The sequence below is a fragment of the Lethenteron reissneri genome, chromosome 39, assembly GCF_015708825.2.
Source record: "Lethenteron reissneri isolate LAM-NWPU_2019-01 chromosome 39, ASM1570882v1, whole genome shotgun sequence".
NCBI classification, from domain to species: domain Eukaryota; kingdom Metazoa; phylum Chordata; class Hyperoartia; order Petromyzontiformes; family Petromyzontidae; genus Lethenteron; species Lethenteron reissneri.
The window spans coordinates 12,757,169-12,775,013 of record NC_083817.1 but is presented as its reverse complement, the minus strand read 5'-3'; the positions used below and the strand labels follow the sequence as shown (position 1 = coordinate 12,775,013).

The 17,845-nt window shown below is 52.1% G+C and overlaps 1 protein-coding gene across 1 annotated transcript in view; it reads left to right on the top strand.

Annotated features, from left to right (window-relative positions):
• Window positions 1-3,635: 3,635 nt before the first annotated feature.
• The window catches only part of LOC133351896 (uncharacterized), a 14,835-nt gene continuing 625 nt past the window's right edge, over window positions 3,636-17,845 (top strand). Inside the window, exons 1-5 of the mRNA XM_061567475.1 lie at window positions 3,636-3,778; window positions 8,125-8,646; window positions 10,073-10,348; window positions 10,858-11,014; window positions 17,349-17,436. Of these exons, the coding sequence (XP_061423459.1) occupies window positions 8,212-8,646; window positions 10,073-10,348; window positions 10,858-11,014; window positions 17,349-17,436 (956 nt within the window). The 5' untranslated portion in view covers window positions 3,636-3,778; window positions 8,125-8,211. The remainder of the gene's footprint in view (window positions 3,779-8,124; window positions 8,647-10,072; window positions 10,349-10,857; window positions 11,015-17,348; window positions 17,437-17,845) is intronic.

The window sequence follows — 17,845 nt, the reverse complement described above, 5'->3', positions numbered from 1 at the left end:
ACCCACAAAATATCACACAGACACACAGCCTCACACAGACACCCATAGACTCACACAGATACCCATAGACTCACACAGAGACCCATAACCTCACACATAGACCCATACACCCACACATAGACCCATACACCCACACAGAGACCCATAGACTCAAACATATATCCATAGACACACACATAGACCCATAGACTCACACAGAGACCCATAGCTCACACAAAGACTATATTTGCCCAAAGACCCATAGAATCACAGGAAGACACATTGGCAAACACAGAGACACAGACTCGCACAGAGACACAGACACCCATTGACTCACACAAATACCCATCGAAACACACAGACAATATACTTGCACTAAGACCCATAGAATCACACACAGACATTGACTGACACAGAAACCCAAAGACTCGCACAGGGACAATATACTTGCAAATAGACCCATAGAATCTCACACAGACACACAGCCTCACACAGACATCCCCAAAAATGCAAAATGCATTACGAATCATATTGACTGCCAAAACACATGTGGAAGTAGTTGAATATACAAAGTAATGCCCCACTAGACTCTTAACGGACCCAGCTCCCCCTCAAACTTAACGCGATTCCCCCGCACGCCCCTTCACTCACCAAAGTACTTGTTTCTCTCAGGCGCGTCATCAATCAAATTCTGAGGCGGCATCCCGAGGATCTACACACAATTCACACAGAGACAATGATCACCCATACAGTATTGACACACTTGTGTGGAAAGTTCTGTTTGTGAGCACCTACTGATGATGGCACAGCACCCAAGGCCACACCACAGCAACTATTTTACAAATCACTCCAGGTATTGATTTAATGCTGAGTCGATATTTGAGAGGCCAAGGACTGGTCCAACATTCAACACCACACGGTCAGGGTGCTAACCACTCGGCTACCGCTCCCGATGGTTCTCGCATGCAGGCACGGGGCAGTGTTATTGGCATGGCCCAGCAAAACCGCGAACGCCGCACGTTGCAGAAGTTCACGGATCAATCCCAGTGACTGCCCTGGTCTTTACTGCGGTATTAAACCACAAAATACTATGCACCATCTGCCTCATTCACAGCGGAGGTAATGGGTCCCGTGGCGTCATTTGAAATTGCTTATATGGTTGTGAGAATTTTCTTCATTACAAGCAGTTGAGATGAAACAACAATAATTGGCGCGATAAATGCTCGTTCATCTGACAATTCAAATTATTTGCAGGTGGTGTAGGGTTACATTTGGCCAATCCGTGGCCTCATGCAATAATCTATCACGAGTCATAACACCAGCTCTAAAAATCTATGCGTTCCGCTCACAGTTACCTTGACAGGTCTACGCCTGAGTAATTGGTTCTGTCATGCGGTTGTATCCAACTCAGTAGCTTGTGTGTGGACAACCATGCAACCAGTCGCGAGCAGTCGTACGCCTCTTTCTCACAGAAGAGACGACTCAAGTGGTCTGCTCAGGGAATTGTAAGGAAGTATTTCCTGTCGCATGTTCAATTGGTCATACCAATTCTGAATATTATTTTAATACCCTTGATGCGGAAATACTCGATGAGAAGTGAAAAATATGGTTAGAAGCAATGACTGAGTTGCGCGATTTCAAGAGCAAATTGGTCATGAAATTGATCACTCAATAACGGAATTGTCAGTGTTACTGCTGTGTGGGCAATACCTCCATATAACACGGGAGCTGGTCGTGTTTGTTGATGGCCGGAAAGAGGATGCGCCCGGTAGCCAACTCGGCCACTGTACACCCCAGCCCCCACATGTCAACCGGGAAAGATGACATGTGGCCCAGGTATGCCTCTGGGGCAAGGTACGCAGGCGAACCAAAAATCTGTGAACCTGTGAATTACAAAATACAAACATAACCAATATAACCTTTAACAGCAACACACAGGCACGAAAAAACATGTATACAAACACATGTACTCACCCATAGGTTTGGACGAAAGGCGGCGGTCGAAAAGCGCGGAGAGAGCAGCAGCAGAAGCAGCAGCAGCAGCATCGCGTGTGGAGATCAGCCGAGAGGAGTGGATCCGAGCTGTGTATTAGTGGTGGTGTGGTAGTAGTGGTGTTAGTGGTGGTGGGGGTGTTAGTGGTGGTGGGGTTGTTATTGGTGGTGGGGGTGTTAGTGGTGGTGGTTAATGGTGGGATTGTTGTTAGTGGTGGTGTTAGTGGTGGTCTGTTAAGGCTATTACGGGGGAGCTTTGTCTTTGGTGGTGTTCGTGGGGGGAGGGGGGCGTCGGGGTGGGGAAGGTACTGGGGGGGAGGGGCTTACGGGCTGTTGCGTCACGAGGGCGTGCTCACCGGGCCCCGCCCCCACTTCTGGCGATTTTTATTTGTCACAGGCGGCGACTCTGGAGGAAATGTCTCTCATGAAATTGTCTTTTCCGAGACCAAGGTTCTCTGCAAACCTCCCGGCTACCATCAAAGGTTTGTACACGAAGCCATACAAATATACAAACACAGACATAATTTCAACCGTGATGATGGGTACAAACTTAGTAATCATTGGAAAGATGTGATCAACCACGCAAAAAAGACTTAATTACACTTTTTTTGACCATCTTATCTGACAGGCACTATTTTACTTTACTTTACCGAGTGTTAACATCCCCAGTGTTTAACAGTACTCTCTTCCTTGAACAGCCAGCATTGGTATAAACATGGGCATTTTCGTTCTTTTTCTATCATGTGTATCAGGCCTCCCCTCCCCCTCTCTGTCCAATGCGTTGGCGTTGTGCAACAGCAACCGCGTCCACGCCGTCGTCCATTCTTTTGGCCCCGCTCACCTCCCCCTCCCGATGCGTTGTACGTGGCACTCCGTGCCGTCTTTGAGCCCCGCCCCCCTCCCTCCCGATACGTTCCATTCATTGGCTACCACATTCTGATGAGCTCCCCCCCCCTCTCCTCCCCCTCAACTTGCTTTTAAGGGATTACATCTTGAATCATTGCCTCACTTGATGCAGCTAATCCGGCTGTGACGGTCCCACCTGATGACGGAGACTTGTGTTGCCTCCGAAACGTCGTGATTTTTGTTTTATTTTTATTAATTTTGATGTTTTACCTACGTGACTTTACCGGAAAAAAAACCTGTGAGTGAGTGGTGATGTGAGTGGTGAGGACGTGTGTGTGTCTGTGTAGTGTACTGGCAGGAGGAATGGTGGTGTTAGTGGTGTTACTGATAGTGGTGGTGTGTTGTGAGTGGTGACAATGTGAGTTCATGTCAGAATCAGAATACTTATACTGGAGGAGTCTGATGAGCTATACAGCTTTTTCTCACAGATGTGCAGTGTTGTGGGTGAATGGTTATGATGTAAGCTCGTGTTGATGATGTGAGTTTCTTGTTAATGATGTGGGTCCGTGTTAATGATGTGGGTTTGTGTTGATGATGTTGGTTAACGGTGAGGATGAGTCTGTGATGTGACGTGACTCGTGTTGAGACCCTGTGTGACCCTCGCCTTCGTCTCCCGCTCTCCACGCAGAGACCCGGACCGTGTGAGAGACGCCGCGAGTTCTGTGCACCCTGCACTGTACGTACCGTGTACCAGTCGGGGAGCGGGCAGTATTATTGTGGTGAACACCACGCTGCCCTCCAAGTTCGACTCCCGCTCACGGCCACCAACACTGCTGACGATTACCTCAGCCGCTCCTGGGCCTCCCCGTGTAGCCGTAGCGAGCAGCACCGATGAAGGCCGGCACGGCACGCGACACCAGTGTTGGTGGCCGTGAGCGGGAATCGAACCCTGGGTGGCAAGGTTCCTAGCGAAGCGCGCTAATCACTACACTACCGCACACACACAGACACACACAAACACACAGACACACACAGACACACAACAACAACCGCCATTCGCCACTAAGTGGCGGTGACATCACCACGACGCTTGTGCCAGGCCATGTGCACCTTGAGGCCACGTGAAGTGTCGAACGCCCGCTGGCAGGAGGTCACGGGGCAGACCCAGGTGCCACGGGTCGACTGACTGAGATGACTGAGATGGCTGCCTGATGCACCACCTGTGCCCCCTACTGTGCCAACTTGCTGTGCTTTAGCCACCCGGCACTCCGCTCGTTGTTGTGAGCGTCGCTCCTCCGTCCTTCGTTGGTGTTGGAGGGCAACTGCCTCCAACTGCCCAGTAGCGTCCTTCACGAGCCTCCTCCACTGAGGCCGATCTTGACACCGCTGGTACCAGTCATCGACAAGTCCACTCAGCTCCACGTCCTCCTGTACCACATCACTCCATCTTTTCTCTAGCCCGTGCTGCGCCTATTTAGCCCCCTCGATCCGGCCGAACAAAAGCTGTTTAGGCATGCGGTGGCTGGGTATGCAGGCTACATGACCCAGCCAACGCAGCCTTGCCTGCCGGAGGAGCTCACCGATGGGACTTTGCCCAGATCTTTCAAGGATTTGTGAGCTCCTCACACAATCCAGCCTGGTTAAACCCAGGATGGATCGTAGGCAGGCCAGCCTAAATGTTTTTAACCGGCGAAGATGCTCCATTAGGGTGGTCCACGTTTCGCAAGCGTAGAGAAGGGAGGGAATGACTGTGGCCGAGAAGACCTGAAAATTCGAGCGGAGTGACAGACCAGGCAGCTTCCACACAGCGTTACGCAACCGATGAAAAGATATTGCTGTTCGACTGATTCGGAGTGAGACCTCCGCTGCCAAACCGGAGCCGGTCATGAGCACACTGCCCAGGTATGGGAAACTTTCCACTCTCTCCACAACTGCCCCATCACCGATTGAGAGTTGTGGGGGTGGAGTGTCTGATGGTACAAAATACCCAGGCAGGTGCTTAATTTTGGTGGGGCTAATGGTAATGCCCCACCTCTTAGTGGCACATTCCAGTTTCAGCAGAAGCGTCTCTAACTCCTCCTCTGAATGAGCAGCAATTACCAAATCATCGGCATACATAACGTGGTTGACCAATAGGGAGCAATCCCTTGACCGCCCCCGGGCATCAATCAGTCTCCCATTATATCTGTACCAAATGGAAATTCCCCCGGTACAGCTATTGAAGGCTTCACGAACTACGTGGTCAAAATAGATGTTAAATAATGTGGGAGCCAGAGGACATCCCCGTCGCACCCCAAGGTGTATAGGGAATGGCTCTGACTCCCGGCAACGTAGTTTTACCCGGGCCCACTCACCAACATGAAGGTCCTTAATGATCGTGAGCAGAGGGTCAGGGACTATGAAAGCACGAAGAACAACCCAGAGCCCAGGCCTACTGATGGTATCATAGGCCTTGACCAGATCAATAAAGCAGAGATGTAGGTCTTGTTGGAATTCCCTACACCTCTGCTGTAGCAGACAGACAGAAAATATGGCATATGTGAAAGACCTCCCTTTCCTGAAACCGCATTGGGGCTCCGCAAGCCTCTCAGCGTGCCTAGCAAGGCGATGTTGAATAATCCTTGCCAGGACCTTTCCCGGCATACTGAGGAGTGAGATGCCCCTGTAGTTGTTACAGTCTGTGCGGTCCCCCTTCTTAAAGAGGGGGACCACCAGGGCATATTTCTAGTCCTATGGAACCCGTCCAGTGGTCCAGACTGTTGTTATGATGTCATGTAGGGCAGTCTGTGCACAAACGCCACCCTCCCTCAGCATTTTGCTTGGGAGATCATCTCTGCCCGGTGCCTTTCCTGGTCTCAGACTCTGGATCGCCTTCCGTACTTCCTCAACCAATGGCACCTCAGCCAGCCACTCACAGGGGGTGACTTCCAATATTTGAGGCACCGCAGCCTCAGCAGGGTCATCCCCACTTTGTCCCACGTTGTTTTCCTGGGTAAGGGATTTCCCCTACCCTAGGACCTCACAGAAATGCTCAGAAAATCTGCAAACTTGTTCCTGGGGGTCGGAGATTGGATCACCATTCTTTCCCCTAATGATGGTAATAGGTGTGGCGCTGCAGGTTACTTTTGTCATGAAATTAAAGAGCGATTTGTTCTTGCGGGCCACTGAGGCAGACTCCTATCTCCTCAGCAACCCGTGACCACCACCCATCCTTGCAGCGCTTCACGGCTCTCCGAACCTCCGAGCGAAGGCTGCGGTAAGCCTCCTCATTCTCTGATGTGGGATGCTGTAGACGATTAGAGTGGGCCTTTCGCTTTTTCTCAACCATCCTGAACACCTCCTCTGTCATCCAGGGTCTTTGGGGAGGTCTGGACCACGTTCCCAAAGCAGCCATTGCAGCTGCATGAGTCACAGTCCTAAACCTTGCCCATTTACTCTCGACATCAGGAGTGGGGGACGATGCCAACCCCAGCCGCAAGCGTTGATGAAATTCTCGCTTGCAACTTTCATAAGCTAACTGAGACCAGGCCACCTTAGGTTGGAATGGGGTCTTGGATGTACATCCACCACCGGAGTGGAAGAATGGCAGGCGCATCTTACAGATGACTAGTCAGTCGATGGTCAGAGGGCAGATCAGCTCCACGGTAGGTCCTGGTGTCAAGGACATGGGCTCGCATCCACTGATCCGTCACTATGTAGTCTAGCAGATGTTCTTGCTTGGATCCAGCATGCATCCGTGATGTTGTGTTGATGCGCCGATGCCGGAACAGCGTGTTGGTAATTACAAGATCATTGGCTGCACAAAAATCTAGCAGCCTCCTACCGTTGTTATTGAACTGATCTGGCCCATGCCTTTCAATCACTACAGACCAGGTGCAGACACACAACAACAACCGCCATTCGCCACTAAGTGGCGGTGACGTCACCACGACGCTTGTGCCAGGCCATGTGCACCTTGAGGCCACGTGAAGTGTCGAACGCCCGCTGGCAGGAGGTCACGGGGCAGACCCAGGTGCCACGGGTTGACTGACTGAGATGACCGAGATGACTGGCTAATGCACCACCTGTGCCCCCTACTGTACTAACTTGCTGTGCTTTAGCCACACGGTGCTCCGCTCGTTGTTGTGAGCGTCGCTCCTCCGCCCTCCGTTGTTGTTGGAGGGCGACTGCCTCCAACTGCCCAGTAGTGTCCTTCACGAGCCTCCTCTACAGAGGCCGATCTTGACACTGCTGGTACCAGTCATCGGCAAGTCCACTCAGCTCCACGTCCTCCTGTACCACATCACCCTATCTCTTCTCTAGCCCGTGCTGTGCCCGTTTAGCCCCCTCAATCCGGCCAAACAAAAGCTGTTTAGGCATGCGGTGGCTGGGCATGCGGGCTACATGACCCAGCCAACGCAGCCTTGCCTGCCGGAGGAGCTCACCAATGGGACTTTACCCAGATCTTTCAAGGATTTGTGAGCTCCTCACACAATCCAGCCTGGTTAAACCCAGGATGGATCGTAGGCAGGCCAGCCTAAATGTTTCCAACCGGCAAAGATGCTCCATTAGGGGGGTCCACGTTTCGCAAGCGTAGAGAAGGGAGGGAATGACTGTGGCCGAGAAAACCTGAAGCTTCGTGCGGAGCGACAGACCAGGTAGCTTCCACACAGCATTACGCAACCGATGAAAAGATATTGCCACTTGACTGATTCGGAGTGAGACCTCTGCTGTTACACTGGAGCGGGTCATAAGCATACTGCCCAGGTGTGGGAAACTCTCCACTCTCTCCACTACTGCCCCATCACTGTCCGGCAAAACAACCCCCTACCTCCTCGCGGTGCCTGAATGGGCAACACTGTCGTGGACAGTGCTGTGGGGGGAGAGCCAATGCCCATTGGCCTCTCCCCTCATGGCGTCTGTGACCACCACAGTGGCTAAACGGGGGCTCTGGACGGGTGCGATGGGCTGGTAACCCCTCCACCTTCAATTTATTACCACGAAACTACGAATTAAACATAAATATGTAACTAATAAGCTTGTGCCGGAGGCCCCGGGGGGACAGGCGTCTATAACATCTCCTGGCCAAACCCCAATTGGCGGAGCCAGGAGATTAAATCTTCACCCTCGGGGCTCCTCCAGAAACAACGAAAGCCACTATGGATGGCCACGTGGAATGTTCGAACGCTCACTGCGGAGGAGAGGCTGCCACTCCTTTGTCAGGAGCTGGATCGGTACCGCACACACACACACAGACATACAGACACACAGATGAGACACAACATATATCCGTCCTCGGGCCGTGACGTCATATCCGCTTCCGCCCAGTGTGCCGCTGGAGCCACGCTGCGAGCTGCGTGCTGAGGAGCGCCTCTCTGCACGAAGCCTCCTGGAGCCTCTCCCGGAGCAGTCACCATGGAGGCTCATGGGCTGCGCAGTACCTCACGCACCCTCGTGGCGCTGCTCGTGACGAGCTACGCGTTCCTCACGTCTGGGCCCACGGAGGAGAAGAATTTCTCCCCGAACTGGCTGGTTAACCTGGGGGGAGCCTGGGAGGTCCAACCGCCACAGGCCGGGCAGCCTCTACCTCTCGCCAAAGCGACCGTGGCTGTCCACATCAGCGACCGGCTCGCAGATCACGAAGCCAAGAGGGAGCCTCGAGTCGCTTCCTCTCCCAGCCATGGCGTGGAGGTTCCCCAAGGAGGAGGAGGAGAAGACGACGACCCAGCTCCCTTAGGGTGGAAGACCTTCATGGAGATGCTGCACAGCAGGCCGGTGGCCATCGCCTACGAGGTGGCGAGTGCAGGGATCGCCCTCCTCAGCCTCGGAGTGTGGCTGAAGAATGCAGTGGTGAGTGCCAGCTTCACGATTACACAGACCATAGCGTGGCACCGCAACAGACAACACACGCAGAGCCACCACACGCAGAGACGTATCACGCGTACAGATCACTCACGTAGATATAAGAATCTCACTCGCATATGTAGTAGGTTCAATGAGACGTAGACGACGTAGTCGGAGGCACACTTATTTATTATAATGTTTCACTCAGCACAGGCCAATGTATACAACACTCGAAGGGGTAACGGTCCCTTCACCCGTCTAACAGGGAGACCCCATTAACTCTAGCCCGGCTAGCCTACTCCCAGGTCCTCCACTCGAGAGCTAGGGGAGGCTAGCTGATCCAGCTCTGGCCAAGCTAGGATCACGGCACCCTTAGCCACCAGACCAGCTCTTACAAGAGCATCGGCTCTGGGCTCTCGGGGCCACGCCACTGGCTTGCCCTGGTCGGTCCTTAGAAGGACAGCGATCCAGGGGAGTCCCAGGGCCTATCTAGCCGGTCTTCACTCTTCACTAGTTAGGCTGAATACTGAACCCCGTGCCCACCGGCTCACCGCCTTATATAGCAACTCCCCCACGAGGGGTGGGGCCGTGGGAGATCACAGCGCCGTTACAGCCCCCCAGGGCTAACCGATGCGGACGTGAATATAAGCATCCTTCCGCGTGCGGGCATAACCACCCCTCGTGTGTTTGTTCACCCTCCCGTAACACCCCTACACATACACCACACACACAAGTATATATGACATCCACACACACATCCTAGACAAAGTCGCAAACACCTTGCTCAATTAATTATGCTTAAATATTATCCACTGCAACTTTAAGGGTGTTTTTTGTTACTGGCAGCGTGGCATTTGGGACATGTGCTGGACTCAGCTGTCCTTGTGCGGCGTTGGTGAGTTGCCCTGGTGCGGACAGAACTATTTCCCCAGCCAGTAGAGTCAGAATAATACTATTTATTTATGGTTGAGGAATCCGATGAGCTATGAAGCTCTTTTTCACAGATGTCCAGTCGGGGCTGGTAAGAACATTACAATAACAAATACTACAAAAACATGATAATAGTGCAAAGTACATGAAAGGTTAACAAATCACCCAAAAACAAACAAATAAAACTAAACCATCCCCATCATACAAAGCCCACTGAGGTACTAACTTATTTTTCAGACGGAACCTGGTCACAAATGATAGATCAACAAAGTGACATCATTTGGACATTCATAGCAGCAAAATAATCTAAATTATCGAAATAAATGTTTCTAAATGTGGAGGGAAAAACCAGAGGATCAAACTACGCAGGGCCATGGCACGTGACCAATGACTTTTGTTTATTGCCGAGAATCCAGCTGTTAGTCAAGGCTGAACTAAAGAGAGGGAAAGATACTTGTTGTCGTGCTGTACATTACAAATACTTGTGCAATGTTTTCAACAGTGGCGTCCGCGACCTCCTGCCATGCCAGCGATGGCCGTCCACACCACCAACCTCCCGAAACAAAAGGCTCGGTCGAACTTGGCCGAAATGGTACCTCAAGCAGCTTCTTCTTTAGGCTGTTGGATGACGGTTCCGCAAGATGGAGAATACCCGTCTCCCTCAAGGTGGACGACCTTGATGAAGATGCTGCACAGTGGGCCGGTGGCCATCACTTACCACGTGGAGAGCACGGGGATCACCATTACCAGCCTAAGAGTCTGGCGGAAGAATCAACTGGTAAGAGAGAGAGAGTGTGCTGGCTTCACTGTCACATAGAGAATCAGCAGGACACCACAACAGACACACACAGAGACACCACACCCAGAGAGGCATCGTGGATATAGATCACTCAGGCAAATGTCATAATCTCACATGCATAGATGACACAAATCAGAATAAGAATATTTATACTGGAGGAATCCGATGAGCTATTAAGCTATTTTTCACAGATGTCAAGGAGAGGCAGGTTAGAACGTTACAACACCAAACAATAAAAAATCACACTCACACCCTCGACAAAGTCGCACACATTTATTACAAGCACACACATTGTTCATGCTGTGGATTACAAATAGTTGTCCGATATTTGCGACTGAAAGGCAAGTACAACACCCGTGTTCAATCAATGGTGGTGGTGTGGTAGATGGCAAGTGAAAAAAAATATTTGAGTGGATGTGACCAACAGGGGAAGAAGGAGACTGCAATCTCTTGCCTCTCATACTGATTTTGTTTCCGGTTTTAAACAGAAGTCATCGCAACGTGGACGAGTTTACCGAAGCCGCCACATGAGAGGATCCATGTGGAAATTGGCTCGGGGCAAGCGCCACCCCATGAAAATCAAGAGGACCCACAGATCCCTCAAGACTCGGCTGGATGGCTGCTCCATGATGAATAGCTCTCTGTGTGAGTCTCTGGGTGAGGGTCTCTGTGTGAGAGTCTCTGTGTGAGAGTCTCTGAGTCTCTGGGTGAGAGTCTCTGGGTCTCTGTGTGAGAGTCTCTGGGTGAGAGTCTCTGGGTCTCTGTGTGAGAGTCTCTGAGTCTCTGGGTGAGAGTCTCTGGGTGAGAGTCTCTGGGTCTCTGTTTGAGGGTCTCTGGGTGAGAGTCTCTGAGTCTCTGGGTGAGATTCTCTGAGTCTCTGGGTGAGAGTCTCTGGGTCTCTGTGTGAGAGTCTCTGGGTCTCTGTGTGAGAGTCTCTGGGTGAGAGTCTCTGATTCTCTGGGTGAGAGTCTCTGAGTCTCTGGGTGAGAGTCTCTGGGTGAGAGTCTCTGGGTCTCTGTGTGAGAGTCTCTGGGTGAGAGTCTCTGATTCTCTGGGTGAGAGTCTCTGAGTCTCTGGGTGAGAGTCTCTGGGTCTCTGTGTGAGAGTCTCTGGGTGAGAATCTCTGAGTCTCTGGGTGAGAGTCTCTGGGTCTCTGTGTGAGGGTCTCTGGGGCTCTGTGTGAGAGTCTCTGGGTCTCTGTGTTAGAGTCTCTGGGTGAGAGTCTCTGAGTCTCTGGGTGAGAGTCTCTGAGTCTCTGGGTGAGAGTCTCTGGGTCTCTGTGTGAGAGTCTCTGGGTCTCTGTGTGAGGGTCTCTGTATGCGAGTCTCTGTGTCTCTGTGTGAGAGTCTCTGGGTCTCTGTGTGAGAGTCTCTGTGTGAGGGTCTCTGTGTGAGAGTCTCTGGGTCTCTGTGTGAGAGTCTCTGGGTCTCTGTGTGAGAGTCTCTGGGTCTCTGTGTGAGGGTCTCTGTCTAAGAGTCTCTGGGTCTCGGTGTGAGAGTCTCTGGGTCTCTGTGTGAGAATCTCTGTTGAGAGTCTCTGGGTCTCTATGTAAGAGTCTCTGGGTCTCTGTGTGAGGATCTCTGTGTGAGAGTCTCTGGGTCTCTGTGTGAGAGTCTCTGTGTGAGGGTCTCTGGGTCTCTGTGTGAGAGTCTCTGTGTGAGAGTCTCTGGGTCTCTGTGTGAGAGTCTCTGTGTGAGGGTCTCTGGGTCTCTGTGTGAGAGTCTCTGGGTGAGAGTCTCTGGGTCTCTGTGTGAGAGTCTCTGGGTCTCTGTGTGAGAGTCTCTGTGTGAGAGTCTCTGAGTCTCTGGGTGAGAGTCTCTGGGTCTCTGTGTGAGAGTCTCTGGGTCTCTGTGTGAGAGTCTCTGGGTGAGAGTCTCTGAGTCTCTGGGTGAGAGTCTCTGGGTCTCTGTGTGAGAGTCTCTGGGTGAGAGTCTCTGATTCTCTGGGTGAGAGTCTCTGAGTCTCTGGGTGAGAGTCTCTGGGTCTCTGTGTGAGAGTCTCTGGGTGAGAGTCTCTGAGTCTCTGGGTGAGAGTCTCTGGGTGAGAGTCTCTGGGTCTCTGTGTGAGGGTCTCTGGGTCTCTGTGTGAGAGTCTCTGGGTCTCTGTGTGAGAGTCTCTGAGTCTCTGGGTGAGAGTCTCTGAGTCTCTGGGTGAGAGTCTCTGAGTCTGGGTGAGAGTCTCTGGGTCTCTGTGTGAGGGTCTCTGGGTCTCTGTGTGAGAGTCTCTGGGTCTCTGTGTGAGGGTCTCTGTATGCGAGTCTCTGTGTCTCTGTGTGAGAGTCTCTGGGTCTCTGTGTGAGAGTCTCTGTGTGAGGGTCTCGGTGTGAGAGTCTCTGGGTCTCTGTGTGAGAGTCTATGGGTCTCTGTGTGAGAGTCTCTGGGTCTCTGTGTGAGGGTCTCTGTGTAAGAGTCTCTGGGTCTCTGTGTGAGGGTCTCTGTGTCAGAGTCTCTGGGTCTCTGTGTGAGGGTCTCTGTGTCAGAGTCTCTGGGTCTCGGTGTGAGAGTCTCTGGGTCTCTGTGTGAGAATCTCTGTTGAGAGTCTCTGGGTCTCTATGTAAGAGTCTCTGGGTCTCTGTGTAAGTCTCTGGGTCTCTGTGTGAGGGTCTCTGTCTAAGAGTCTCTGGGTCTCGGTGTGAGAGTCTCTGGGTCTCTGTGTGAGAATCTCTGTTGAGAGTCTCTGGGTCTCTATGTAAGAGTCTCTGGGTCTCTGTGTGAGGATCTCTGTGTGAGAGTCTCTGGGTCTCTGTGTGAGAGTCTCTGTGTGAGGGTCTCTGGGTCTCTGTGTGAGAGTCTCTGGGTCTCTGTGTGAGGGTCTCTGTGTGAGAGTCTCTGGGTCTCTGTGTGAGAGTCTCTGTGTGAGGGTCTCTGGGTCTCTGTGTGAGAGTCTCTGGGTGAGAGTCTCTGGGTCTCTGTGTGAGAGTCTCTGGGTCTCTGTGTGAGAGTCTCTGTGTGAGAGTCTCTGAGTCTCTGGGTGAGAGTCTCTGGGTCTCTGTGTGAGAGTCTCTGGGTCTCTGTGTGAGAGTCTCTGGGTGAGAGTCTCTGAGTCTCTGGGTGAGAGTCTCTGGGTCTCTGTGTGAGAGTCTCTGGGTGAGAGTCTCTGATTCTCTGGGTGAGAGTCTCTGAGTCTCTGGGTGAGAGTCTCTGGGTCTCTGTGTGAGAGTCTCTGGGTGAGAGTCTCTGAGTCTCTGGGTGAGAGTCTCTGGGTGAGAGTCTCTGGGTCTCTGTGTGAGGGTCTCTGGGTCTCTGTGTGAGAGTCTCTGGGTCTCTGTGTGAGAGTCTCTGAGTCTCTGGGTGAGAGTCTCTGAGTCTCTGGGTGAGAGTCTCTGAGTCTCTGGGTGAGAGTCTCTGGGTCTCTGTGTGAGGGTCTCTGGGTCTCTGTGTGAGAGTCTCTGGGTCTCTGTGTGAGGGTCTCTGTATGCGAGTCTCTGTGTCTCTGTGTGAGAGTCTCTGGGTCTCTGTGTGAGAGTCTCTGTGTGAGGGTCTCGGTGTGAGAGTCTCTGGGTCTCTGTGTGAGAGTCTATGGGTCTCTGTGTGAGAGTCTCTGGGTCTCTGTGTGAGGGTCTCTGTGTAAGAGTCTCTGGGTCTCTGTGTGAGGGTCTCTGTGTCAGAGTCTCTGGGTCTCTGTGTGAGGGTCTCTGTGTCAGAGTCTCTGGGTCTCGGTGTGAGAGTCTCTGGGTCTCTGTGTGAGAATCTCTGTTGAGAGTCTCTGGGTCTCTATGTAAGAGTCTCTGGGTCTCTGTGTAAGTCTCTGGGTCTCTGTGTGAGAATCTCTGTGTGAGAGTCTCTGGGTCTCTGTGTGAGGGTCTCTGTGTGAGAGTCTCTGGGTCTCTGTGTGAGAGTCTCTGTGTGAGAGTCTCTGAGTCTCTGGGTGAGAGTCTCTGGGTGAGAGTCTCTGGGTCTCTGTGTGAGGGTCTCTGGGTCTCTGTGTGAGAGTCTCTGGGTCTCTGTGTGAGAGTCTCTGAGTCTCTGGGTGAGAGTCTCTGAGTCTCTGGGTGAGAGTCTCTGAGTCTCTGGGTGAGAGTCTCTGGGTCTCTGTGTGAGGGTCTCTGGGTCTCTGTGTGAGAGTCTCTGGGTCTCTGTGTGAGGGTCTCTGTATGCGAGTCTCTGTGTCTCTGTGTGAGAGTCTCTGGGTCTCTGTGTGAGAGTCTCTGTGTGAGGGTCTCGGTGTGAGAGTCTCTGGGTCTCTGTGTGAGAGTCTATGGGTCTCTGTGTGAGAGTCTCTGGGTCTCTGTGTGAGGGTCTCTGTGTAAGAGTCTCTGGGTCTCTGTGTGAGGGTCTCTGTGTCAGAGTCTCTGGGTCTCTGTGTGAGGGTCTCTGTGTCAGAGTCTCTGGGTCTCGGTGTGAGAGTCTCTGGGTCTCTGTGTGAGAATCTCTGTTGAGAGTCTCTGGGTCTCTATGTAAGAGTCTCTGGGTCTCTGTGTAAGTCTCTGGGTCTCTGTGTGAGGGTCTCTGTCTAAGAGTCTCTGGGTCTCGGTGTGAGAGTCTCTGGGTCTCTGTGTGAGAATCTCTGTTGAGAGTCTCTGGGTCTCTATGTAAGAGTCTCTGGGTCTCTGTGTGAGGATCTCTGTGTGAGAGTCTCTGGGTCTCTGTGTGAGAGTCTCTGTGTGAGGGTCTCTGGGTCTCTGTGTGAGAGTCTCTGTGTGAGAGTCTCTGGGTCTCTGTGTGAGGGTCTCTGTGTGAGAGTCTCTGGGTCTCTGTGTGAGAGTCTCTGTGTGAGGGTCTCTGGGTCTCTGTGTGAGAGTCTCTGGGTGAGAGTCTCTGGGTCTCTGTGTGAGAGTCTCTGGGTCTCTGTGTGAGAGTCTCTGTGTGAGAGTCTCTGAGTCTCTGGGTGAGAGTCTCTGGGTCTCTGTGTGAGAGTCTCTGGGTCTCTGTGTGAGAGTCTCTGGGTGAGAGTCTCTGAGTCTCTGGGTGAGAGTCTCTGGGTCTCTGTGTGAGAGTCTCTGGTGAGAGTCTCTGATTCTCTGGGTGAGAGTCTCTGAGTCTCTGGGTGAGAGTCTCTGGGTCTCTGTGTGAGAGTCTCTGGGTGAGAGTCTCTGAGTCTCTGGGTGAGAGTCTCTGGGTGAGAGTCTCTGGGTCTCTGTGTGAGGGTCTCTGGGTCTCTGTGTGAGAGTCTCTGGGTCTCTGTGTGAGAGTCTCTGAGTCTCTGGGTGAGAGTCTCTGAGTCTCTGGGTGAGAGTCTCTGAGTCTCTGGGTGAGAGTCTCTGGGTCTCTGTGTGAGGGTCTCTGGGTCTCTGTGTGAGAGTCTCTGGGTCTCTGTGTGAGGGTCTCTGTATGCGAGTCTCTGTGTCTCTGTGTGAGAGTCTCTGGGTCTCTGTGTGAGAGTCTCTGTGTGAGGGTCTCGGTGTGAGAGTCTCTGGGTCTCTGTGTGAGAGTCTATGGGTCTCTGTGTGAGAGTCTCTGGGTCTCTGTGTGAGGGTCTCTGTGTAAGAGTCTCTGGGTCTCTGTGTGAGGGTCTCTGTGTCAGAGTCTCTGGGTCTCTGTGTGAGGGTCTCTGTGTCAGAGTCTCTGGGTCTCGGTGTGAGAGTCTCTGGGTCTCTGTGTGAGAATCTCTGTTGAGAGTCTCTGGGTCTCTATGTAAGAGTCTCTGGGTCTCTGTGTAAGTCTCTGGGTCTCTGTGTGAGAATCTCTGTGTGAGAGTCTCTGGGTCTCTGTGTGAGGGTCTCTGTGTGAGAGTCTCTGGGTCTCTGTGTGAGAGTCTCTGTGTGAGGGTCTCTGTGTGAGAGTATCTGGGTCTCTGTGTGAGAGTCTGGTTCTGGTGCAAGAAACACAAGAATGAAGCCTGCCAATGCCCCCCTCTGCTCCACGTGGCATGGCACTGCAGCAACTCCCCGCCCGTGTGGGCCCGTGCAGTTGCAACCGCCTGCACACGCGGCAGGAGACGTGGCCGCTGGTGGTGTGCCGCGTGCTCGTAGTTTTAGTGGACTGTATCGTCCTTGCCCGCACAGGAAATCAAAGGTAATTGTTTATAGCACGGCCTACATGCGCGTGCGTTTTGTGTTTTAGTGTTTGTTCTTGCTCCGCACATCAGATTAGCACCATTGGCTACGTACGGTGCGAAAGAAGTTAGTTTAAATTTCTACATCCGTTAAAGGAGTAGATGATGGAAAATGTAAAACTGAAGTCTCGCGTAAGGCAGTGTGGCGCTTACAGAAAGACACGCCTTAGCTCGTGCAGTTACAGTCGTCTCAAGGAGACGCCACATGAAGATGCGTGAAGGTAATTTAATTTCTGACGGGGAGAAACAGCGGCAACTCGAAATATAAACCATTCTTGGGAGCCTCCCTTAGGTCAGTTCGGCCTTAAATGAGTACTCGGTTCATTGCGAGTGTAGATTCGGGAGACAAAGACGGCTGTGATTCTGCTTACACGACCACTAACAGCACGCTGCTGGCCTTCATAGAGGCTCACTCGCTACGCTTGATGTCAGAGCTAAAAGTAGCGAATTGAGTCCCGAAAGAAGATCTGAGCAGGCCATAAAATAAGGGACAATAAACTCAGAATAGTTTTTTACGCTTTTCATCGTCAACGCCTGCTGTTGTATCATTTCAAGCGGCATTGGTTCACACAAGCATGTAAGAATTGTTTCAATACCACCAGGTAAATTAGTTGCTAGATTGTACTGTTAATGTATGAAGTTCATAGTTTAAATAAAAGTAATCTAATGTCCGCGATTTTGAATTATCCGCGGCTGTCCTCCCTGTCAGCACGAATAATCGATAATCTACTTTATTAGCTGACGTCCCAAAGAAAATTCCTAAATGAATGAAAATCAGGTCTACGATTGTCATTCAATTATAGACCTGATTGAATGAAAATCAGGTCTATCGTCATAATTACAGACCCCTTAATCTGTGATGATGACGAGGAGTGGCCGCTTTCAAATGGGAAAAGTCGACGCTGTCTTTGCGCGTCAGGTGCTGCCTTAGCACTTGTTCTGATCCCATGCCTTGGTTGGGATTTTAAAAATGTCTGTTTCCCAGTGGAGCCTGGGACGCGTCACGCAGCCGCCCCTACCTGCTGCCGGTGTGCGGACACGCGTCTTGTGTGGAGCATGCCTGCAGGACAAAGGCACGCGCGGGCTGCGAGTTTGTGTGCCCGACCTGCAAGGGTACAGCTACGACAGTCGTATGGCCACGTGTGTACGAGTGTGTATGTCAGGGTGTTTGTATCTGCCTGCATGTGCACAATAGTGCAGCGGTTAGCGCTACGCTGCGCTACGAACCCGGCGACACGAGTTCGATTCCCGCTCATGGCCGCCAACACTGGTGACGATTATATGAACCAGTCCTGGACCTCCCCTAAAGTTGACTCGGCGTCAAATGAGTACCTGGTACAGTGTGTAAACAACGCCACTGGGGAGACAAAGGCGGCCGGGCTTGATGTTGGCCAAACACCCTCTCGTGCCGTGCCGGCCTTCATGGATGCTACTCACTATCGGCACTTGCCCCAACAGTCTGTTAAGGCTACACGGGGGATC